General features: G+C 35.3%; 1 protein-coding gene across 1 annotated transcript; it reads right to left on the reverse strand.

The window, feature by feature from the left end:
- Positions 1 to 936: 936 nt before the first annotated feature.
- On the reverse strand, positions 937 to 26,015 carry LOC131977197 (voltage-dependent T-type calcium channel subunit alpha-1H-like). Its single transcript, XM_059340396.1, has 31 exons — positions 25,947 to 26,015; positions 24,956 to 25,092; positions 24,227 to 24,315; positions 23,065 to 23,224; positions 21,123 to 21,429; positions 20,926 to 21,018; positions 20,429 to 20,595; positions 19,975 to 20,029; positions 19,758 to 19,877; positions 19,215 to 19,363; positions 17,550 to 17,735; positions 17,298 to 17,415; positions 16,472 to 16,627; positions 16,234 to 16,347; positions 16,085 to 16,162; positions 15,242 to 15,327; positions 14,085 to 14,208; positions 13,893 to 13,961; positions 12,979 to 13,163; positions 12,697 to 12,823; positions 10,818 to 10,943; positions 10,600 to 10,689; positions 9,369 to 9,534; positions 7,897 to 8,063; positions 7,669 to 7,778; positions 7,418 to 7,551; positions 6,590 to 6,648; positions 5,640 to 5,718; positions 4,783 to 4,904; positions 3,009 to 3,167; positions 937 to 2,099 (listed from the first exon to the last, which is right to left on the reverse strand). Exons 1-31 carry the CDS (start codon positions 26,013 to 26,015, stop codon positions 2,013 to 2,015), a joined length of 3,888 nt encoding a protein of 1,295 aa, XP_059196379.1. The 3' UTR covers positions 937 to 2,012.
- Positions 26,016 to 26,837: the final 822 nt, after the last annotated feature.

The following is a 26,837-nucleotide window of genomic DNA, read 5'->3' on the forward strand; positions in this document are numbered from 1 at the left end:
ACAGCACACACACAAAAAAAATTGAAACAGCAGTTCAAAGGGTTAAATTACAAAAAAAAAAATTAATTTAAATTTAGTTTCAGGTTCAGGTTCAGGAGCATTGAACTTTAATCACATACTGTGTACAACATACAAAATAAATGTACAATCGTTCAAGAAATGTCCTAAAAAGTACAAACCGTGTGTTTCTTATGGAGATTTATTACCAGTCACCAGCTGCCTTTGGACTCTCGCCTGTAAGACTTTTCTTAATAAATCAATGAACTACACAAGTTAGCCTGTTTAATCTGTATTTGGGTTCTGCTAACACTTTAGCTGTGATGTTAAGTTTGCATATTACATTTGAGAGTGGACTAACGGTTCATTTTTGGCAACATTTTAAATGAGACCTGTAGAATAAAGTGATTTTGACAGTAATATCCCAATGTTAAGCTTGATTTTGGTTCCTTTCATAACCTATGAACCGTCCAAGGACTGTTGGGAGGTTCAAATTCCTGAAATTCTCAGGTTTGTTTCATATCTTTCAAAGAAAACATCAGTTTGGGTTCAGTGGGTTAAAAACAACACTTGGTGTGTGTGAGTGCTGTTAAAATGTTACACCATGCAATGCGCAGAATGAACAAGGGACGCGTTTGTAGCTGAAAACATTTTGGAGAGTAAAACACCAATTTTTTCCCTTTGCAGTACCATTACAAGGTTGCAGTGTGAACTGTGTCATGTTACTGCACATATTTCATTATATCCTGAAGAAAACAATGATTTATTGTAAACTAATTGAAAAACAAACCTGCCTGACAATGGAGGCTACACAGATAGTATGCAGCATGTAATCAGATCTCTGTAAACAAGGTTTTGTCATGCTGTGTATTTGTTAAGTTACCATCTGGACCACAGTCTAAAGCTACATCATTTAGGTGTTAATAACTTTCTTTTTCTTTCTTCTAAATATGTTATTTTTATTGGACTGCAAAATTGGACAGAAAAGGAGACAAATGAAAATTATACCTCACATTTATTCATTACAGATGAAAATCATTCTCTTAAGAAAAGTTTGAATCAAATATTTACAATCTTATTTACACATCTTTCATGCCTAAAACATAAAAAATAATTACATCTTTAATCAATGAGAGAAAAATGAAAATTATACTTCACATTTATTCATTACAGATGAAAATCATTCTCTTAAGAAAAGGTTGAGTCAAATATTTACAATCTTATTTACACATCTTTCATGCCTAAAACATAAAAAATAATTACATCTTTAATCAATGAGATCTTTTAAATCCATTCAGTTAAAATGAAAACAATAGCCATAAAAAGATGTGTCGTAAAAACAAATGTACAAATATAAACAACACAAATGTCACTATAAAATGTTAGTGATTTGCTAACACTATGTGTTTTATATTGTTTATATGTGAAATAAACAATATAAAACACATAGTGTGGGTGCAGCAGAAACCTGCAAAGGCTTATATGAAAGTCACACCCAAAAAACATTAGAATAAGAAAAATCCAACAAAAAAAATCAAAACAATACAAAAATAATAAAAATACAAAACAATGAAATACATGTTTATATCTATTGCAAAACAATCTAAGTGTAGGAAGTATATGTGGGGTTAAAATTAAATAGCAAAGAGTCTGCTTGAACATATAAACAAGAACACTTTTAGTTTGAACTAATTGGTTTTTGACAGCAGAGCATTTCATAGTCTCTTTTTGTCCACAAACAATGAGACAGAAGAGTCTAGTAAATTAATGTTTGCATTCCATCTCCACGATATTTAATAAAAAAACTGACTGCGGGAAGATTTATGCAGAGGGAGATGAAGATTTTCAGCCTCTCTAGTACTATAATGATGGAATTTTGAATTTTGAACAAAATAACATCTAAAACTGTAAGGTAAATCTGTAACCGTATATCTCACTTTATAAACATATGTGCAGATTTCAAGAATAATGAAATGGAAAATGGTACAACAGCTTTGTCTGTGTCTGGGAGCGGTCTAGCGGTCCCTCTGGGTCAGCCTGGCTGGATCTGGACCTGTCTCCTGGATTTGGTGGGACTCACTCACTGCCCGGCACGTCTTCTTCTAGGGGGAGACACAAGTTAGCAGGTTGTTGGTTTTCCTGGAACATAAAATTTTTATTTTAATTCTATTTTATTTACAAAGAGGTAGTAAAGAGTTTTTTTAAAATACATTTTGTCAGTCTTTTTTGAAGAAATATTAATTAATTATTAATGTATCATGTATTCTTTGTATATGTTGAATATATGTGTTTGAGTATACATTGTTAAGCTTTTTCAAGCTGACGTGCAGTGGTGGAATGTAACTAAGTACATTTACTCAAGTACTGTACTTAAGTACAATTTTGAGGTATTTGTACTTTACTTAAATAAGTAAAGTAAAGTAAATAAGTAAAGTAATTCCATTTTATGCAACTTTTTACTTCTACTCCACTACATTTTTAGGCAAATATTGTACTTTTTACTCTAGGATAAAGCTGCCAACTTTAGTTACTTTTCAGGTCGAGATTTAACATAATATATATGATCAATGTAAAATGATTAGACATTTTTTAAATTAAATCTTTTAACAGTATTTTAAGTAATTAAATGAGCCCAATCTTTACAAAATTAAAACACTGCATACATTAAATCATCAATACAGATAATGTAATAATACATTTAGAATATATAAAACAATCATAGTGGGTCCATTCTGCATAACCCGAGTACTTTTACTTTTCATACTTTAAGTAGATCTTGATGGTGATACTTTTCTACTTTTACTTCAGTAAGATATGGATGCAGAACTTTTACTTGTAGTGGAGTAATTTACCAGGGTGGTATTAGTACTTTTACTTAAGTAAAGGATCTGAATACTTTTTCCACCACTGCTGACGTGCATAAAATACATTTTTCAAAAGGTCTTTTCAGAAAACCTGATAAATTAAGGAAATATTTGGAAGTTTGAACTATGCATTTGTAGTTACTGTACCTCGGTGCTGTCCTCCAGAGCCTGCATGATCGCTGCCACCACCAGGTTCACCAGCACAAACTGGGCCATGACCACGAAGCTGAAGAAGCAGATCGGCGAGACCCAGTAGAGGTAGCTCAGACAGCCGTCGTCGCCGGGGCGGCACTCCCTCAACGTGTCCTCAAGAAGCGCAGAGAAAGACTCAGAAGTAAGTTTCACACTATTTAGAAATCTTAACTGTTAATTCTAGTTATTAGAAACTTGAAAGAGCAAAGCGGAAAGAAATCATTTTTAAAAAATCCTCTTTGCAAATGTTTTATGGGGAATTAATTTAATTCAACACATTTTTTAGATTGGTGAGTTGTTAGAGCCATTTTGTACATTGTGGAGAAGCTGATAAATAATTCAGATTTGTAGTTCATAGTTCATAGTTCTTTATTGAGGTTGTAGGAATGCCTATTGGTTCGTAGGAATTGCACTCTTCTTATTGGCTGAGATGTGTGTAACGTCATAATTGCTTACTTTGTTTTAATTAGGATTATGGAGACGAGGAGAGCACACTAGTTTTTGACCGTGCTCATAATTATTATTATTTTTTGGATTGCTGCAGTTTATTGTTTGTAATGCTCAAACGAAAGGATTTCAATAAACCATAAGAAAGAAACTGTGGGATTTTTTCGGCTTAAGACACGCGTCAACTACATCCTCACGCTCCATAATTGAAGTGTGCGTTTCAAGTAAAACTACATGGAGCCACACTAACAGTGAGTAATAAGATAACATAAGATGCGTTTGTTACAATCCCGTTGTCCTGTCATTTTGTTACGTTATATTTCACTAATAAAAGAAAAAAGAAAAACATTTCAGAAGCAAGTGGCTAGCAGACAGAAGGATCAGTATAAACAAGGGTAGTGTAAAATAAAAGGCATAAATATTAAATAGACAAGGGGGAGGTTATGAAAGTATAGAACAATATCTACAATAAATTGATAAATAAAATAAAATATATTGATAATAAAAACTATGATATACACATGATGTGGGGGATATAGGTTGAAATGCATATATTGCACATTAGTATGAGAAAATAATGCACCAGAGTGGAGAAATATTGCACAAGAAAATTGCACATCTCACACCTTTTAAATATAGCATTTTGTTTAGTGATTTTGGGCACCAATTCAGGGTATATATATGTCAAGAGCAGCGGTTCCCAAACTTTTTTAGCCCTGCACCCCCTTCTATAAAAAAAAAACAAAATGCAATAAGCTTCTTTATAACTATATTAAAGGCGGCATGTTTAATCAAATGACCAGAACACACATATAATAAGATAATCACCATCACAATAATGCGCTCTTGCATTTGAATTCATCTGAAACACAGTTTCAATATAATGCAACAAAGTTATGCACAAACATATAATATTTTGAGCTGCGTTGAACAAAAATTGCAGCAAGTTTAAATGAGCGTGGAGCTAAAACAACCCCATCATCATAACGCGGGTTGGAAAAATGGAAGAAGATAACTTCTACGCTTCATTTCAAGATGAAGTGCATTTTGAATAGCTTTCATTAATTAATTAATTAATTAATATTACAGTTTTTGATTTCACAATTTTTATTCACACGTCTTTATTGTGTGTGGGTAAAAAAATTCAATTGTGTAATTATCAGACCGCCATTACATCTTTCATCCTAGCGGCAGCCCGTGCACCCCTGGGGGTCCGCGCACCACACTTTGGGAATCCCTGGTGTAGCGTGTGTGTGTGTTTGCAGTGTGAGTGTACGCATACTTTCATGATGACGCTCCAGTTGTCTCCGGTGCACACTTGGTAGAGCGTGAGCAGGGCCATCCCAAAGTGTTTGAAGTTGGCGTGTCGGTGTAATCCCAGGCACGGGTAGTCTTCGCTGCATTCTGATTAACACAGACACACACACAGCTGATTGTTGTGCACTGTGGATATTTCTGGTTCACACCAATAAAACCCTGCAGGTATGTTTTTCAGTCCGCTAACTAAAACTAAAGCCCACACAGTTTATTTATCCTATATGTACATATACACCAATACAATGTAATACAACATCTCCATCCATAAATTATGCCTTTACCATAACAATAATAATGTTCAGTTAAGATTGGCACTGTCAGTTATTAATTAACTACATCTTCATTCTAGAGGTTGTAGTTTGCAGCAGTTTTGAACTGGATTGCATTATATTAAGAGGTGTTTCTAATAATTTGGCCACCCAATTTACATACTGTAAATCAGTAGTTCTCAACCTTTTTGAGTCGGGACCCTCAATTTAACATGCATGTTGTCCGCGACCCCCGCTCACTGAACAGAATTTCACGCGCACAGTTCAGATCATACAAACTCAGTTGATACAATAAATTTTGGACAAATAATGAAGCACAAAATGACACAAAAAAGACACAAAATGACCAAAAAAAGACACAAAATGTCAAAAAAAAAAAAAAGACATAAAATGACAAAAAAAAGACATAAAATTACCAAAAAAAGACACAAAGTGACCAAAATAAGACACAAAATGACCAAAATAAGACACAAAATGACCATAAAAAGACATTAAATGACCAAAAAGACTAAAACACATAGCTGCTGTAAATGTTAGTGTATGTGTGACTGACCTAATTTGCCAAAGAGTTCCACTCCCAGAGCGGCGTAGATGAAAAAGAAGAACGCAAACAGCAGACAAATATTTCCGACCTGGAATAGAAAATGCACCACGTTATATCCTCCACACAACAAAAAATGCTACAATGTAAATACTGTGAATCCTGTTAAAGCAGTGACATCATTGAGCATTTTTTTCACAGCCTCTCACCCTCAATCAGAACCACAGCAAGAGCCGTCCGCCTGTCCATATTTTATGTTATTCATTAAAATCAAAGGGTACAGATACCAAAACAACAGTTACAAACAGGCTAAGAACCTTTATGAAGCTGAAAAACTGCCCCTCATGATCTGATTGGGGTCTTAATGAGCAGAGATCTATTCATACTTCTGTAAAGTTGTTCTTAAAAATAAAAAATTAAAGATAACAAAAGAGTTAATAGACATTTACACTTGTTTACATATCATGTTCTTCATACTTGTAGTATTCCGTAAATATCTATGTTTTATAGTGAGTAACTAATAATTGTGAACTTAGAATAAACAATTAGATGAATAAGTAAATAGAAAAATAATAAGAGTAGATTATTGTAATGATGTACATACAGTATATACGCTTGAATAGTCAGGGCTATCCAATGAATACATGCCTACATATTTCTACATATGCATGGATTATAGGGAAGAAAATTTCAAATAAATAGGTAAAAAAAAAAAAAAAAAAAAAAAAAAAAAAAAAACATTTTATTAGTATGAAAATGTAATAATAAAAAGGGGCTTTTGTGCAGAATTTCAAATATTTGCAAACAGAGATACTTCAGTTTCACTTTCTGCACACTGTAAAGGACTCAGACATTCAAATATTAACAGCTCGAGCACAAATGCAGCAGGAGCATGTTTATCCCTGCACAAAACAAAATTATTTATAATGAACAATGCACATAAAACAATATACAGTGTTTACCTGTGACAGCGTCTTAATGATGGTTTTCAGCAGAACTCGTATCTTTTTGGCCTTCAGCACTGAAGAGAGAAACACAAGTCGTCATGAATAACTTACAGCTGTACATGTACACACACACACACACGCACACACACATTCTTGTACTTCTATCTTTGTGAGGACTCTCATTGGAACAGTGAATTCCCTTGCAAGGTTATAATAGTTTTGGATTTTTTGTTGTTGTTTTTTGTTTTCAAATTCAGTTAGTTTTAATGAGTTTTCAGAGTGAGTTTGCTAGTTTTAGTTTAGTATTTTTTTTTAAAAAATTGTTGGGTGGGAGATTAAAATAGGTCACAGTACATGTTCCCTTTATTTCCTTTGTGTAATCCATCTTCATTATGTATGAAAAAAGTTGACAAAGACGAAAACGAAGGACATTTTTACTATAATGTTAGTTAGTTTTAGTTAGTTTTGTAACCACATAATACAGTTTCAGTTAGTTATCTATTTAAAAAAAAAAAATGTTTTTTCAATTCTAGTTTTCGTTATTTTGTTTCGTTTTCCTTAACTATAATAACCTTGTTCCCTAGCCCCTTAACCTAACCTTCACCACCAAAACTAAATGGCCAACCCTAACCCTAACATAAACCTAATGTAACCTTTAACCCTAAAACAAAGTCTGAAATCTCAAAAAACTGTCCTCACTTTGCAAAAATGTCCTCACTTTGTTGGTTAAAAACGTGTTCCGGTCCTCACTATGTAGGAAGTACAAGAACACAGACACACACACACACACACACACACACATCCTAAAGATAACTTTAATACCAATAAGATTTGTTTGTTTACCATGTGCCAGTCTGAGTACTCTCAGGACTCTCAGGATGCTGGGATTTATGGGGAATCGGTGTTCCATGTCCGTCTTATTGAAAATGACGCTGGTGATGGAAATCAAGACAACGGCGACATCCAGCAGATTCCAGCTAAACACACACACACACACACACACATCAACATCATGCAACACTTCAGATACTGACAACACCTCACACACAACAGCAAATGAGGAAATTCAATTGTCCGTCGTTCTCGTCTGTTACCTGATTTGCATGAACCTCCGTACGCCAAATGCTACGAGCTTCAGCAGGACTTCGACAATCAGGATGGCGGTGAACACGTAGTATGAATACTCGGTCAGCTTGTCTATATACTGAACACACACACACACACAGGTTTATTTCTAACCCCTCAGAGAGTCGATACAAAGTTGTTTTTGTGGCAGTTCTGAGCTGTGGACAAAGTGTGTGTGTGTGTGTGTGTGCATTTACCGGAGGTTGATTATAATGTTCGAAAGCCATCATCAAGACACTGATGAAAATGATGCCCGCCATGAAGAGGTCCAGGAAGTTGCTGGTGCTCAGAGTGTGGATAGAGCGACGCAGGGGGCAGTAGTCCGCGTAATACGGCCGCGGTTCAGGCACTGGCACACACGTGTCTACACACACACACACACACACACACACATATTCATATGTACACAGACAGAACAGAGAGACACGTTTGTAACAAACACTCAAATCATTTAGATCACACTTTTTCTATCATTTTAAAGCAACAACTGATGATGGCTGCGTTCCAAACTACCATAATAATACTTTTTTTAACCTTTGGTTGCATGCAGTATGAATACAAATTGGGACTTTATAGACATGCTGTGCAGAGGATTGTGGGTCAAAAGAGCCCGCTGGCTTACATGCTGCAGAATGTGACCTGATGCAGTAGGACATCCTGGTGTTTTCGGCATGCTGCATTTGACATAGTGTGTATTGTTCAGATGTCCAAGAAGTATTCAGATCCCTTACTTAAATAAAACTACTAATACCACTGTGAAATGACTTCACTACAAGTAAAAGTCCTGCATTCAAAACTTACTTAATTAAAAGTACAAAATCATCATCAAAATGTATTTAAAGTGTCAAAGGTGAAAGTACTCTTGATGCAGAATGGCCACACTCACATTGTTATATATATTCCAAATATATTATCTGATCATTTGTACTGAAGAGTTTTAATTTTGTCAAGATAGGGCTCATTTTATCTACTAAATATACCGTAACTACAGTACAGGCCAAAAGTTTGGACACACCTTCTCATTCAGTGTGTTTCCTTTATTTTCATGACTATTTACATTGTAGATTCATCAAAACTATTAATGAACACATGTGGAATTATGTACTTAACAAAAAAGTGTGAAATAACATGTCTTATATTCTAGCAAGCAAAGGGTGGTTACTTTGAGGAATCTAAAGTACAAGACATGTTTTCAGTTATTTCACACTTTTTTGTTAGGTACATAATTCCATATGTTCATTCATAGTTTTGATGAATCTACAATGTAAATAGTCATGAAAATAAAGGAAACGCATTGAATGAGAAGGTGTGTGTCCAAACTTTTGGCCTGTACTGTAGGTTTAATCAAACAAACATGTCTAATCACTTTAATTGCATCATGTTTTTTATGTTAAATCTTGACCTGTAGTAACTCAATCTGTGTAGTGGAGTAAAAAGTTATTCTTTTTGCCTCAAAGTGTAGTGGAGTAGAAGAATGAAGTTAAATCAAATTGATATGAGTAAATGTACTAAATTACATTTCACCACCATAAGACATACTGAATCTTTTTCTGAAATACTAAATAGTATGGTTCTCATTAACGTTATTTCCACCTCAGATCAGTCACTGTCGCTCTGATGTTTCTGCTCAGAAAACTAGATCATGGACCAGCCCCTCTGTCCTCCTTACCCACGCACTGGCCTTGCAATGCTTCCTCGTCTCCTTTTTTTTGCTCCTGCTGACACTGATGGAAGGTCTCCACCATCACGCCGATAAACATGTCGAGGAGAAAGAAGCTCATGATCATGAAGGTGATGAAATACATGAGCATCCACTGGTTGTGGTTCCTCACAGGCTGGGAGGAGAAGAAAACAGACAACGGGTTTTATTTTCATGTGTATAAGAAATTACAAAAGTACAGGACAAAACATTGAACAACCTGTGCGGTTAATATATCTCTCCTCCCTTCACATGTAGATAACAGTGTTTGAACACAGATAGAATAGAATAGGTCTTTATTTGTCATTGTCACATGTACAACGAAATTCAAAGTGCTCTCCGGTAAGTGCAACATTTAAGAGTCTATAAAAATATGAATATAAAAAGAGAAATATGTACAATTCAAAATACCTAGTTTAGACAAACACATAAACACACCCAGACATAAATGCATAGTCACACAGGAAAAAAACAAACAAACAGCATGAACACACAGTCAAGACAAACAACAGTACAGAACATACACTACTCGTCAAAAGTTTTAGAAAAACTTTTCCAGAATTTAACTGAAAATGATGCAGTTTAATGTCTCAGTGTACTCTGAAATGAATGCACATTTGCAACATTTAAAATTCTTTATTGAGCATGATAGTGTTTTGAAAGTAAAAAAAAGATTCAAAATCACATTTTATGTTGGACTAAAGGACTAAAAAAAGACACAAAATGACTAAAAAAAAGACACAAAATGACCAAAAAAAGACACAAAATGACTTCCAAAGACATGAAAAGAATTCAAAAATGGACAAAATAGCCCAAGACTCCATAGAGTTAAGTTGTTAACCCATTTCTTGTTCCCTGAAAAAAGGCCTACTTGTATAATTCTGAAATGTACATTATTTTCCAGTTTTGGTTAACCTTACCTTTTTTATTTACCTCTGGCAGTTCACCACTTACCTTTGTACCCTTTCAAGCTGTTCATTTGACTTGAACTGCTTGAATTTCAATAAAAAACTGGAAAAATTGGGGTGTTCTAAAACTTTTGACCGGTAGTGTATATCTCAAGTGTGTTGAGCCATCAATGTGAATGCAGTGCAATATTATCGTTTTTTTCCAGTATTGAGGGTGGTTATTGCAGTTGGATAAAAGCTGTGTTTGAGTCTGTTAGTCCTTGTGTTGAGTGGCATACTGTCAGCAAACACACCTGTTTGTCCACTCCCACAGCATCCAGCCCGTCATACATGAGGTTCACCCAGCCGTCCTGAGAGTACATCACGAACAGGGACATCAGAGCCTGAATGAAAAACACAGAAACAGCTGTTAAGTCAACGCAGCAATTTTCCAGATCATAATATTACGTATACACATTTATTACAATCGGCTCAATATGGAACTTTGTGCTCTCAGTGTGTTAGTGTGTACCTGAGGCAGGCTGTCAAAGTTGTACGTCTTCCGTACCCAGCGATAGTTGGCCGACAGGCACTCCATCCTGTTGGTGATGTTCCTCGTGTCCGGACCCACACAGTAGTAGAACTTCCCTTTGAACAGCTGTGTTATTTATGTGAGACAAAGACAGAGTCTCACCATTTGTCCTCATCACATCATCTCAATCAAAGCTGTCGCCATCAGCGCCAAAGAAAATAAAGAGGAATACGTCACCCAAAGAGCTGTTTACTACGCTTGATGGCCACGGGTCATGTTCACTGTCATAGCTGGATTGTACTTGTACTTGTTTTCTTTGAACTAGTTTTACTTTATCCAAGCTGGGAGCGCTTGAGAGTGCTTTGTAGGTACAGCATTTTTTCAGCTGAGATGCTTTGGTGGCATCTGGTTGCTGATATGTACACTACCGGTCAAAAGTTTTAGAACACACCAACTTTTCCAGAATTTAATTGAAAATGATGCAGTTTAATGTCTCAGTGTACTCTGAAATTAATGCACATTTGCAACATTTAAAATTCTTTATTGAGCATGATAGTGTTTTGAAAGTTAAAAAAAGATTAAAAATCACATTTTATGTTGGACTAAAGGACTAAAAAAAGACACAAAATGACTAAAAAAAGACACAAAATGACCAAAAAAAGACACCAAAAGACACATAGACATGAAAAGAATTCAAAAATTGACAAAATAGCCCGAGACTCCATAGAGTTAAGTTGTTAACCCATTTCTTGTTCCCTGAAAAAGGCCTTCTTGTATAATTCTGAAATGTACATTATTTTTCAGTTTTGGTTAACCTTACCTTTTTTATTTACCTCTGGCAGTTCACCGCTTACCTTTGTACCCTTTCAAGCTGTTCATTTGACTTGAACTGCTTGAATTTCAATACAAAACTGGAAAAATTGGGGTGTTCTAAAACTTTTGACCGGTAGTGTATATAAGAAGAATATCGGCAGAAACAAAACTTCGACTATTTGCTACTGGCCCATGCTCTGGATTAAGGTAAGACTTAATGTGAGACTATGTGGGTTCATGAGACCCCACATAGACCTGAAAAGCTCAGGGACCAGCAGCATTAATCTCGCATCCATTCTTTCCTGCTGTTGTTGCCGTTTCCCATTCTTTGTTGTTTGTGGTATCTGTCCAGCCCCTCCTCCACTACGATTGGATGACTTGGGACCAGTGACAGTAAGGATTGCATTTTCAAAGGCTAAACATGCAGCACTCATCACAGGATAGATGCTCAACACCTCTTCACTCTGCCGTTGTTTGTAGCATAATAGAAACACACTGGCCTCAGGAAACAAAATACTTTGGTGGACACAAACCGTGTGTGTGTGTGTGTGTGTGTGTGTGTGTGTGTTCTTGTACTTCCTACATAGTGAGGACCGGAAGACGTTTTTAACCAACAGAGTGAGGACATTTTGGCCGGTCTTCTCAAAAATGAGAGTTTAAAATTAACTGAAACTGTATTGTGTGGTTACAAAACTAACTAAAACTAACTAAAATTATAGTTAAAATGTCCTTCGTTTTCATCTTTGTCAACTTTTTGAAGATCCATAAGACAAAGGAAATAAAGGCAAAATTTACTGACCTTTTTTAATCTCCCACCCAACAAATACCCCATTACAAAAAAACTAAAACTAATCATTTCAAAAAAATAAATACTAAACTAAAGCTAGCAAACCCACTCTAAAAACTAACTGAATTTGAAAACAAAAATTCACAACAAAATTAAAACTTTTAACCTTGCAAGGGAATTTACTATTACAATGAGGGCCCTCACAAAGATAGAAGTACAAGAATGTGTGCGTGTGTGTGTGTGTGTGTGTGTGTGTGTGTGTGTGCATTCCCACATTACCTGCACCCCAAGAATGCCGTAGAAAATGAAGAAGACACAGGAAATAAGTACGATGTTCCCGATGGGCTTAACCGAGGCGATCAGAGCTTCCACAGCGAGCTTCAGTTTTGGGGCTCGTTTGATCACCCTGGAACACACAAACATAAAGAAACACATGTACACACAGACACACCCTGACTGAAATCAGAAAGAAGGCACTCAGACAAAAACAGTGCATGTACATAATGTACAGTTATCAACCAACACAAACAGAAAACAGACACACACAGATAAATGATTTACCTCAGAGGGCGAAGTGTGCGTAGCAGGCGCAACACTTTGAGGATGCCCAGCATGTTGTTTTTGCCCGAACTGGCCAGAGACACAAAGATGTGGACTAAAGACAGGATCACCAACAAACCGTCCACGACGTTCCAGGAGGAGCTGCAGTAGCTGTCCTTCCCAAACAGCAAGCCGAGAGCCAGAACCTGGTGTTACAGCAACAACACGTCAATTCAAAACTCATCACAAATACAATGTTATACAAAATACTCCCGAAAGTATGAGCTACAAAACTGATTTAAGGATGAAAACAACTGACACAAAATTATTATTTGCTGTACAATAGAGCAAGCAATCGACAGAAAAAATATCGCCAAGCATTTCAAATGATTATTTGATCAAGTCAGAGAACAACAGATGAAAATCAGCCTCCAGCTAACATTGGTAAAATGCATCAAATGGCAAAATGTATGTTTAATATTGTACATGGTCCTTTTATAAATAAAAATTTAAAGTACATTTTCATGCAAAAATGGCAGAAAATGCTGGGGGTTTTTTTTTGCTGTTGTTGTTGTCTTATTCCCAAATATTAATTGTATGCTTATTTCTGGTTTATATCACATTTTACTGTTTAGGGATTAACAAAACAAGACATTTAAAGACAATACCTTTAAGAAACTATCACTATTTTCTGACTTTCTACAGGCCAAACGATTAATATGTTAATAAAAAAAAACAGAAGATTAATCAATAAGGAAAATAGTCAATAGTAAACAGTCCAAACTTAAATGTATGCAGGAACTGGAATGTTCATTCAACAGCTCATAAATCATCATTTAGAATTTATTAGAAGAAATACCACATTTAAGTTCATTATAAAGCCATTTTACAGAGCCCAGAAACCCTTATGGTTCAAAAACAAAACTGATATTTACCTTAAAAAGCATCTCGACCAGGAAGACAGCAGAGAATACGTAACGGGACACATTCAGGATCCATCGCTCCTAAAGGGTAGAGTGATTCATTTCTAACCTGCCTGTATGTTGTATTACATATAATCACACTCATTATTTGCTTCATAAATAGTTAACCCTCTCCAGGGTTAACAGTGACTGTCGGTGTCTCACCGTGCTCCTCGGGTCTATTCCAGGCCTCTCCATAGCGATGGTGATGCAGCTCAGGACGATGAAGAGCAGAACCATGTGGTCGAACATCTTGTGAGAGATCAAACGTTGGCAAAAGATGCGGAACCTGAACAAACACAATCACACTTTAATATTAAAATAGCGAGAGACAGTTAAACAAAAAAATGAAAGACGCAGAAAAATCAAGTGTCCCTGTATTTAACTGCCATAACTATTATTTATATCATTATTTGATATGTTTGGTTTATATATTCATTTAATCTATTATTTATGAATACTGAGTTGTGAATGTTAGAAGCAGGAACTAAAGTTCAGTTTGCGTTGCACTCGGACACTTTAATGTGCAACAGGTAATTCACAGGAGGCGACACATTTTTCCCTGATGTGATGAAAAGAAGTTTTCCCTGTGTCGAGAAGCAAATGTTTTTATTTTTTATATTTTGAACCGGATATTTTTAAGTACTCATTTCCCTCTTGGTTATGTGCGGCCAGCGAGGTATGTGTATTACTTTTTATTTCCTTAATATATTTGTATTTACTTACGTATTGTGTATGTGAATGTATTTATGTTTAATACTGTCATACTGTAGTTCGACGGTGGATTGTGATGACAACGAAGCAATAAAGCCATCAGTAATCAGAACCATGGTGTCGTTAATGTCCCGGAGGGAGTATTCATTGTTCATTGATCTTTTGGCATACATAATTATGCAAGAAACATTTTTGGACATTTTTATATACAAATGTCTTCCTTTCCAGTTCTTGTCTTTGGCTACTTTGAACTCAGGGAAAAGCAGAGATAAATGTTTTCAATCAGATGTGATTTGTTTGGACGTCATATTACATGGAGTTAAATACAGGACTTTTTACCACCACATATCATGACATTTTTTTACCTGTTTCACAGCCACACCATATTTCTTATTATATCACAAAGATGATGATATAAATAATAAAATGGCAGAAAATTAAAAGATTGATTCTACTCGTTATTGCTAGCGTTCAGGTCTGATGGTGTTCATTGAAATGCTACGAACAAATCATTGAACAACCTCCTAGCGACTTGTAGGAAACAATGAAACAATTTAATTTCAGAACTTAATAGTGAATTTGTCTGTGTTTGTATCTATGAGACTTACTTGTTCCTGGGAGACAACATGTAGAAGGACCAGTCTTCATGCTCTTTGCACCAGCGGAGAACTTTCTGGACCACGTTCAAAGATTTCTGCGGGTGTGAATAGTAACACATCAGCCGTCACTCTTTATTAAAAACATGATAAAAAAAAAAAGAAGATTATCCCAGCACTGGTCAACTATCTAACGCTTTTGAGCTAGTCTGCCTGCATGAGTAGAAGAAATAAAACCTCCTAAATACACATTTATTTTTTACTTGCATCTGTAAATTTCTCTTAAATTTACCGATTCACCATTAGATAATGCATCATTTTAATCGTTAAACAAAGAATTTCAGAAAACTTGTAATACAAAAAATATTTATGAAATAAAATATTACATTGATTCTATTCAAATAACACAAAACATTGTTACTTAGATATACATTTTATTTATACAGCGTTGATAATGTTGATAATGTTGTGTTTTGTTGTGTTTTGTGTTTTGTTTTAAGTATTTTTCTATATTGATATAAATATCAATATTTTGTACTGTGCAACTGGAGGACTGCTCCAAACAAAATTTCGTTGTCTTGTACAATGACAATAAAGTTCTATTCTATTCTATTCTAATAAAAGTTATTTAAATCTACATCCTGTTTACCTGTAGTGTCTCTTTTTAAAAGAACCACCACAACACTACAGAGATGCAGTACAGAAGCAAAATGTTGTTCAGATTAGAGGCAAAGAAACCAACGTGGCTTTGATCACGTCACTTTCTTCAACACCTTTTAAAATTCTCTCACCCAGGATTAACTCTCTGTTGAGTCCCAAACCAGACTTGCTAAAATATCACTCTTAGGAACTTACATTTTCCACATTGGTTGCTGAAGGTGCAGAGTCTTCCTCAGGGGCTGAGTTTACTGCAGCGGATCTTCTGGGAGAGCTCTGGAACAACATGAAATAGAGATTTAACAAGTGGTTGGGACAGTTTGAGCAATGCAAGTTGAAACACTTACATTTTCCTCATTGTCATCTGCCTGTGAAGAGTTCTCAGGGGTCGAGCTGGCCGGAGTGGAGCTGGCAGACCCAGAGGAAGACAGAGAGGAGTCTTGATCTGTATTTGTGGGGGCCTGAAACAACAGGAACAGGAGAGTTTGGCTTAAGTATGCATGTAAGTGTTTGAATAAAAACTATTTTTTGGTGGGTAAAACATCTCACTTTGTGAGAAAACGAAAAAAAGACGGGGGTGCTTACCCGATCCTGGAAGCTCTGAACCACTATGCCCACAAGGATGTTGAGAAGAATGTGCTTTCCCACCACAATGACCGAAACAAAGTAAAGAGAGGCCCATGGGGAGGTGGCAGCCATGGCATTGTACAGCACCAGATTCCAGTCCTCCTGAGTCAGAACCTGGATTGACAGGTTTGATTAAAAAGTGAAGCTCAAAAAATATATGCATTAATTCTGGATAGCTGTCCTCATACGTGGGACCAAATCAAGGCAGCATGGGAAGGAGAAGTTGGAGAAATAATACCAGAAGATACTTGGAAAAATACCATACAGCGTATACACACATCTTGTATCTTGTATTAGACATGGCTTGATCCAATTTAAGGTTGTCCACAGGTTGCATTACTCTAATGACAGAATTTTACTCTAATGTTGCACCGAACTGTCCTAGATGTCAATACTCCCCTGTTTCTTTGGGACACATGTTTTGGACATGTCCTTCTCTGTATGGTTTCTGGTCTTCAATCTTCCAATCACTCTCAGCCATACCTGGCAAAAAACTGCAGCCCGACCCTTTGATAGCTATCTTCGGTGTAGTTAGGGATGAGCTAAAGCTGTCTCGCTTCCACATAAAGGACATTGCCTTTGCATCGTTACATGCCCGTCGTCTGATACTGCTGAACTGGTTCACAACTTTTGTAAGAAATGCTTAACCAATGATGTCAATGTTTTCAATATGAAAAAATCATAAATAAAGTTGTAAAAAAAAAAAAAAAAAAAGTGAATCGCAGACAGGGATTGAGGCAGAAATTGCACGATGATGGCACAAATCAGGAAGCCAAAGACTAACCTGGAACACAGTGACCATCGACCAGAGCAGAGTGTCAAAGTTTTTTCGGTCAACGATAATGTCTCCGTGAGGTGTCGTGAATGTCAAATGTCCACCGAAAAGGTGCATGCCCATTATACTGCAGAGAAACAAGAAAATTCTGTCATAATCATTGAAATGCATGCATCTTGTAGGTGACCAGCATCTCCTGTGACTTTAACAGGTCTACAAGCAGATGCATGCAGAGGAAGGCTCTGTGTGTCTCATACGTGCCTGAACATGAAAGTGATGAAGAACAGGAGCATGCAGAGAGTGGCAGCCTCTTCGATGGCCCTCTTCAGCACCAGCAGTTGTCTCTTCAGGTAAGGGAGGAAGTGAAGCAGTCTCACAAACCGCAGCAAGCGAAATGCACGCAGGACAGACAACCTGCCATCGGACTTAGCTATTATCTCCCACAAACTGAAAACCACAAACAATCACATTTTAGATCTATGTTGGAAGTGTGGGGCAGAAAGTGGCACATTTATCCATGCATTATGGGAATGTTCTAAGATCCTCCCCTTGTGGGGAAAAGTTATAGATTATATGGGAAAATCATTAAATTGTGAACTTCCCAGGTCACCAAGACTATGTCTCCTTGGAGACAGAACTATGGTACCCCTGTTGAACAAATACAATTTTAGAGTATTAAAAACTGGCCTAATAACATGCGCACAGACTATTCTGAGGTGTTGGAAGGAACCCCAAGCTCCCACACTGAGTCTGTGGAAAACACAGATGATGGAGACTGTGGCATGTGAGAAGATGTTGGGGAGATTAAATTGTGAAAATGATATGATAAAACAAAAATGGGATAGTTTTGGTAGGCAGATTTGTTGATTTGCCTGCCTTGCCTGCTCACTTGCCTGTCTTATTTTTAGTTAATTTATTTTCAGATTTTGTATGTTATTTATTTACTATTATTATTGTATTTTTTATTTTTTTTATGACCTCCATCCTGTCTGGTTTGTTTGATGTTCGTTTGTACGGTGTAAAAATGAAAGGATAATAAAAACTTTGAATTATAAAAAAAAACCAATCACATTTTAATATGCTTTAAGCAACTTCTGTCTGACAACTGCAACATGTTTGTATTATATGTAGAACAAAAATGTTCTATGACGTTTTGCCTTCGATCTGAATAATTCAATACTGAGTAACTGCTGATAAAGCATCCTGATGCAATACTTTTATTTTTTTTCTAGATAATATAGCTGTACAGTGCACACTTCAAGTACATTAAAATTATTAAAATCAGTCTTGTGCATATGCAGGACAATTGAAAATAGCTTTGCATTGCATAGTCTATCAAACCAGCAAGCACCTTCAGGGGCGTTTTTTGTTCCCTTCACATTTTGAGGCCTCGTTTTTCACCTCAATTTAGAGACCCACACGTCTGTGGAAACAGCACAATCAACGCTAGAAGTAGGGTAGTAATAAATCGTGTAATTTGACGATTCTTTAAAGAAATATAATTCCCAAACCAGAGCAAAATGCATGCACATTGTAACATTGTTGTGCAGCCTTTGCCTGGGTTAGCTAAATGAACTGTATTCTGTTTTGTTTTTTTGTCCTTTCAGCTAATTGAATTAGTCTACTCTTTTTTTACTTGCGGGACATTAGTTGCACTTGCAGTGATTGACTGCACTGCTTTCTGTCCCGCCTCTGTGCAGGGACAGGACCCAGCATGTGGTAAAACACCATGCACTATAGATGACAACAAAATACAACAGATTCTTGCACTCTGTTAGAAATGCATTGATCAGCCCTAACATCGAGTCTTTGAGCTAGGATTGGGACAATGAGAGTTGAACTCCAAACAATGGAATATGGATATAAAGTGAATTTCAATGATGGCACATATTTCAGGACCAAGCAGGAGGTCAATGGACACATTACCTGATGATAACGATGACAAAGTCAAATAAGTTGTTTCGGTCCCTAAAGTATCTCCAACTGAGAGCCAGCAGCTTTAAGATCATCTCCACAACAAATATAAAGGTGAAGATGATGTTACTGATCTGCAACATGGATGTCATCTTCTTAGGCTGCAGGAAGAGAGGATGGAAAGGAAATACAGGGAGAGAGAGGAGAAAGAAAAGTTAAGGAAGGAAAATAAAAATAAATTTGTTAATATATTACTTTAACGTGTACTTTCCTAAAGTTAGAAAAACAGCTGTTTATTTTTTTCTATCATTCACCTCACACATCTGAAATACACAAAAGCCAACAAACAGTAAGCAGACAAAACACTTTGCTCCTCACTCAAGGTAACCCCAAATAAACAATCCAATAGGTGATTTTTTTTAATCTCTCAGAGGGGGATCAACAAGCAAAAAAACAAAAAAGACATCATGATTCATGATTCAACAATCAGTCCACTAAAGGTGAGACCAAATTCAGCTATATAGGTTCTCAGTCAGGGACAGCCCTTCTACTCACCTGCTTATGATGCTCTATGACCATGGGGAGAATACTGAGGAAAACAGCAACCATGATCAGTTGGTCAAAGAGTTTACTCTTGACAATCTTCTTAACTCTTCTCAGGTATGGTGTACAGATCTGAAAGATGAGATGAGAGTAAGTGAGCCGTCGTTAGTGAGGCAGCATGTCTGCTGCTGCTGCTGCACAGCTGCAGACAGTGGCTGACTAGTCTTACCAGTGAAGCATCTATCCTGCCGCCGTCACTGTCATAAGGGTTCACGCTGTTACGTCTGTTGGTAAAAAAAAAAAAAAAAAAGGACATGAATAACAGTACATTTTGGTGTGTGGTGACAAAACGTTAATCCGGCAATAATTGTGAGATGCCACGAGTTGTAAGCAATTGAGAGTGAGAGTATTAAAAAAGGACTGTGTTTTGTATATAATGAATGCATTATTTCATGTCACGTATGGGCCACCATTGGTCCAAAGGCCACACTCTGAGCAACTACAAATTCAAGTTATATCCAAGATTAATCTAAAGCAGGGATGGGCAATTAATTTCCCCAAGGGGCCACATGACCAATACCACGAAGGTTGCAGGGGCCAGACCAAAACTCAGAACTAAATTCTGCTTGCATGCTACTTGAAAAGACTTCCAGGCTGTACACAGAGCCTTCACAGTGACTGACCTCTTGTAATCTCGGTAGCGTCTCCGCAGCCAGTTAATAAACTTGCGACCGAGCCGTGTGATGAGTGCAGCGGCAGCACTCTGCTCTTCTGTCTCCGGCTTCATGTGCTCTGAGAACTGGGTGGCGATGACGACTGCGCACACATTCATCATGATGAAGGAGCCCATCTAGTTTTTGAGGTAAAGAGTAGATGTTCAGACCAAGTATGGAAGAAAACCAATATATAAGGTTTTAAATTCTAGACACACTGAAAAAAGAACCAACTTAATTGAATTGTTTCATTTGGTAAAACCTAAAAGAATTAAGTTCTTTCAAATTAATTTAATAAGTTAGATTAACACAATTGATTTTAAATTAATTTGAAAGAACTTAATTCTTTTAGGTGTTACCAAATGAAACAATTCAATTAAGTTGGTTCAACTATTTTCTTTTTTCAGTGCAGGAACACGGTCAAATACTACAGATGTTAACTAAAACAAAGGCAAGTGTCTACTCACAATCGTGACGAGTATGAAAAATAGAAAACTCCAGAAGGAATAAGCATCCATCACATTAAACATGATCGAAGCCCATCCTTCCAGTGTGACAACCTGGAGGCAGACAAACAGAGACAGGGAGCGATGAAAATAAAACATTACTGCGATAGATAGATCGAAAATTGCAATTCTGCAAAATCAATGAAATCCCTTCTCACCTGGAATGTGGTTATCCAGGCGTAGGCGATGTTGTCAAAGTTGATGGCTCCCCTGTGAGGGTTGAGTTCCCCGGCGCGGCACACGTTGTAGTACAAGTTCCAGTTCACACAGGCGTTGGCCACAGGAGGGAGTAAGTCAGCTGCAGCATGGTGGGGAGCAGTCAACGAACAGGTCTGCCCGTTCTCACTGTAAGGGGGCACATCACGGCAGTGCTGCATCCCGGCCTTGCCGTCAGGCGAACAGACAAATGGGAATTCTTCACCGTGCTTGGTCGTGAAGAATGGACTTAAGGACACGTTGTACATTCTAGATAGAAAAAAGAATGACAGTTTATACACACTATAAATAATTACCTGTATATGATAATCTCCCTCTACACATACACTACTGGTCAAAAGTTTTAGAACACACCAACTTTTCTAGAATTTAATTGAAAAATGATGCAGTTTAATGTCTCAGTGTACTCTGAAATGAATGCACATTTGCAACATTTAAAATTCTTTATTGAGCATGATAGTGTTTTGAAAGTAAAAAAAAAGATTAAAAATCACATTTTATGTTGTACTAAAGGACTAAAAAAAGACAGAAAATGACCAAAAAAAGACACAAAATTACAAAAAAAGACACAAAATGACTTAAAAAAGGCACAAAATGACCAAAAAAAGACACAAAAGTTTTTGTTAACCTTACCTTTTTTTATTTACCTCTGGCAGTTCACCACTTACCTTCGTACCCTTTCAAGCTGTTCATTTGACTTGAACTGCTTGAATTTCAATAAAAAAATGGAAAAATTGGGGTGTTCTAAAACTTTTGACCGGTAATGTATATTTAGGCATGTATATATAATCTCGTGACATAGCTTTTAGATTTCACATAACAGCATCTTTTTGCACTGTGCTGAGAAAAAGAAGCAATATACACACTGCAAAAAACAAGATAAAAACACTAAAGCTGAGGGAAATGATCCAGCTGCATGGACAGATAACTTCACTTAACAGGATTTCTTAAATTAAGTTTGTTACATCTAGAAATAAGCATGTTTTACGCTTAATATAAGAAATTAACTCTTAAAACAAGGTTAATTATCTAACACTTCTAAATCTAAAGTTGTTGTTTTTTTAAATCTTGGTAAGAAACAAGTATTTTGCAGTGCACTCTGCTCGGGCCAGTTCATCACTGCTTGCAGCTTTAATTGATCTTGTTTTAAGAGTTAATTTCTCATTTTAAGCATTCAACATGCTTATTTCTCGATTTAACAATCTTAATTTAAGAAATCTTGTCAAGTAAAATTTTCTGTCCATGCAGCTGGATCATTTCCCTCAGCTTTAGTGTTTTTATCTTGTTTTTAGACTAAACACCTTTTTTGCAGCCGACAGGTCCTGTATATAGTGTAGAATATATACTGAAATATGAAGACATACGAAAACCTAATTTCCTAAAAACAGGATGTAGTATAACTAAATATTTGATGGTGCTATCTTCAAAAACTGAGTTACTTACTGTTTGTGTTCAGCATTCTTTTACACATTAAAGGCAGAAAATCTTTCTTCTCTATATCATGATATTGATTTTAATGTAATTCATCAAAAAAATGAATTTGTGTGTGCTAGAAATCATTTTATTTATTTATTTATTTTTATTCATTCATTCATTCATTCATTCATTCATTCATTCATTCATTCATTCATGCATTCATTTATTTATTTATTTATTTATTTATTCATTTATTTATTTTTGGCCAAAAACAAGCAACTCACCTTTGGAAATTAGGATTTATTTATTTATTTTTTACTCCTTTTTGACAATTTGTGTAATTCTCTTTGACAATTTTGAGACCTGTATTCAACAACCCAGAAAATAACTGGCAGATTATTTGATCACTGGCAAAGGTGGAATAAATATGCAAATACAAGGAAAAAGCAGACCAAGCAATGTCCTTACCCAGGAATGTCCTCCCCCAGGAAGCAGCGGTTGCGCAGCTGCCCCGCCCACAGCTGGATCCCCACCACGCCGAACACGTGGATGACGAAAATGTAGAGGACGAGCACGTTTGCGAGCATCGGCATGGTGTCTATGAGGACCGTCATCACGCCTCTTATACCTGAACAGATCACCACAAGAAATGCTTCTCAGAAGATATAATACAGTAATGTGCACATTTTATTTATTATTATTATTATTATTATTATTATTATTATTATTATTATTATATATACTGTTGCTGACATTACTATTATTATTATTACTATATTCTGTAATATACTACTATTATTATTATTATTATACCGGCCTTATTTATTATTACTATTACTATTATTATATATTTATATATTATATATCATATTATATATAATGTATCATATTATTTTATTTATAATTATTTTATTTATTTTAATTTTAATTTTATATTGTTACTATTTATTATAACATATTATATTATATATTATATAATGTACTATTATTACAATTATATACCGTCTAGTCTAGTTTTTTTAACTTCTTAAGTGTCCTTGTTCTATTCTGTGTTTTTTTCTATTGTTGTTTCTATTTATGCTACTTTAGTATTTTATTCTGTTGTATTTTATCGTACTTGAATACCGGACTGCTGTGACAACTGAATTTCCCTTCGGGGATGAATAAAGTAATCTGTCTATCTATCTATCTATATCTATCTATTTTAAATTTAAGTTTATTTATATAATTTAATTTTTATTGCTTTCTCAATCAAACAATGACAAAAGACAGAGTTGTGATGTTGTGAAGTAGTGTGAGATCATGGAAGTTGTTGTCTTAAGAATCTTTTTTCATTGTATTCAGCTTTTTTTTCCAAGTATCCAGATTGTTTCTGGCAATGTCAGATAGTGGACATGTTATTGTATTTGGATTTAAGGCGTCGCCCATGCTTTGATACTGGTATTTGTCAACTGTAGAGAGAAGCAGACAGCTTCAGGAGGTTTACCACAGTGATATTCTGATTTTCGTGAAAGCTTGAAATCGTATTCTAATATAATTATCCACAATATAAACATGACTATGGCAGTTACTGTAGGTATGTTTGGAAAAATAATGCAATATACTGCTAAATGTTGAAATGTCCACTTACTTGGGACCCTGCTGATCAGTCGCATAGGCCCGAGCACTTGACAGAATTGCAGGTGCATGCCGACCAACTCCATTAAATAGTCCAACACCCTGAGGAGACAGAAATGGGGGAGGAGAGTTTTATATTTTGTTCTTTCATTTAAAAAAAAAAAAGCTATGTGTATATATATATATATATATATATATATATGTGTGTGTGTATATATATGTGTGTATGTGTGTATGTACGTATATATATATATATATATATATATATATATATATTTTCATTTTAGTTTATCTTTATTTAGATAGATATTAGATTTATTTTGTATTACAATATTATTTTAACCTTGTATATATTTTCATGCCTGTAACTTTTTTTTTCTTTTTCTTTTTTTTCGTATAACATTTGAGGTGTACTTCTCACTCACAAGTTTATTTTCATTATTTATTTATTTTTTATCTATTTTCCGTATTGACAGCACGATGGGGATGGGTGGGGGGGAAGAAAATAATAAAAATGATGTATGTTGAATATCTGTGATCAATACTCATTTCTTCAAATAAAAACATGTTTAAAAAAAAAAATCTAAAAAGCACACACATTCTAATACTGAACATGAAAACAGGCTGTTTATAAACAAGTCATGAAAGTCATGACTCTTCAAGAGGAAAAAAGACATTTTCCTAAAGTACTCCTGTTGTTTCTCAGCAGATAAAGGAGCAAAAGACACTGTGGGATACTAACTCTCCACAGTTGATGAAGAAGTCCAACTTGTGCCAGATGCTGCGAAGATAACTCCCTTCATATCCAAAGACTCCCAGGGCCACCATCTTCATCAGCATCTCCACCATGAAGAACACAAACACACCCGCATCCGCTATCTGGCACACAACAAAAAGAAAATATAAAGTTATACACTGAGTAGAAACAACAACGCTAATGCTAACGTCAGTGGCAAACGTATTATTATACAGATGGACATTTTGGATGTGTTGTATATAAAATAAGTTATCAGTACCCTGAATGTTATGATTCAGCTGGTCAAACTGTTTAACCCCCTGAACCCAATCAGTTGAATTTGTTTAACTATTTATTTTACTAAAAGTTTCACTGAATTGTTGACAAGCGACTGTTGGTCTCAGCCAAGTCCTTCCCAGTTGTGTTGAGGAACACAGAATTTTTACTTTTTATAGTATATATATATATATGTATATATATATATATATATATATATATATATATATATATAATATATATATATATATGTATATATATATATATATATAAAATATATATATATTATATTATAATAATAATATATTATATATATATAATATTATATATATATATATATATATATATATATATATATATATATATATTAAAATAAATAAATGAAAAATAAGTCAATAAGACAAATAATAGTAATCATTTTTTTTCAGGATATGGTTAGTGCAAACAGATCAAAAAACAATTTTGAATGAGATGTAGAAATAATTGATTTTGTTAAAAATAATTATTTCAAGCTTTGGACTACTTCTCCTGATTCATTCAAGAACTACTGGAAAATCTGACTTTTGTTTTGTTTTTCCAGTTTTGACTACGATCAAAGGTATAAATTGGCAATTTTTAAAAGGAGACATGTAGCACAGTATTTAAATTAGGTGTTAATGACACAGTAATAGTCCCTTGAACAGCCAATGCTGCATTACAAGAGTGCAGCGACCACACTGACCTCTTGCATAAAGGTTTTCTCCACACCAGGCTTGTACATGGCCAGACTCGCACAGCTCAGCAGGACCATCAACACGGACACGTAATCCAGCCACGTGGAGGAAGGGGGTTCAGGTCAAAACACATACGATGGGATCATATTCATTTATTCATATAATTATTCAACAAATATCAGTAGTTAATTATAGCCAAATGTATATAGTGTTGTAAAGTTTTCAAATATGACATAAGAGCCCAGACCTATTTATCCTTGAAGGAAACTTATGGGGGGTATACCACAGACCAAGTGGATCACATAGAACACATTAATGATGGTTTTTTTTTTTTTTTTTAAATACTACCTCTAAATGTCAAAGATCTGTGATGTCACATATTCGATACATTGGGCGTTTATGGTATTTATGGGGTTTTTTTGTTTTGATTTTTTTTAAATTAACGAATAAACAAAGAAAAGAACAGTGGATTACTTATTAGGAGCCACAATATGAAAACAAAACACTAAAACACAATTCTAGACAACAAAGACTCAGAAACATATTTACAAATTGGACATAATGTACACACAAATAACATACAAAGAATAATATAAAGGATAACCACAACAACAAAAATGAAAAAAACGATACACCAGTACAAGGCCACACGGCGAAAACAGACAGACAAACAAACGACCCAAAAAAAAAAAAAACAACATGAATTTAGCCCAAACAGAAATATAGAGACTGGTAATATACACAGATTCCAGGATAAAAAGTATTTACGTTTATGATATTTCTTATTTTAAAAAAACTAGACATTTTCTGCTTACAGAAACACAAATTTGCCTTTTTTTTTTTGCATCTCCACAACATATATCAAAATTGTGACATTAATAGTGCTGTTTAACAACAAA

Source organism: Centropristis striata, chromosome 9 (assembly GCF_030273125.1).
Source record: "Centropristis striata isolate RG_2023a ecotype Rhode Island chromosome 9, C.striata_1.0, whole genome shotgun sequence".
Lineage (NCBI taxonomy): Eukaryota > Metazoa > Chordata > Actinopteri > Perciformes > Serranidae > Centropristis > Centropristis striata.

Coding starts and splice junctions, on each gene's coding strand:
- LOC131977197 (XM_059340396.1), bottom strand. CDS start 26,015: ATGGTCCTGCTGAGCTGTGCGAGTCTGGCCATGTACAAGCCTGGTGTG. Junction 23,225..24,226: donor ACTGATCAGCAGGGTCCCAA/GTAAGTGGACAT, acceptor TGATCTGTTCAG/GTATAAGAGGCGTGATGACG. Junction 16,348..16,471: donor TTCAGAGCTTCCAGGATCGG/GTAAGCACCCCC, acceptor CTGTTGTTTCAG/GCCCCCACAAATACAGATCA.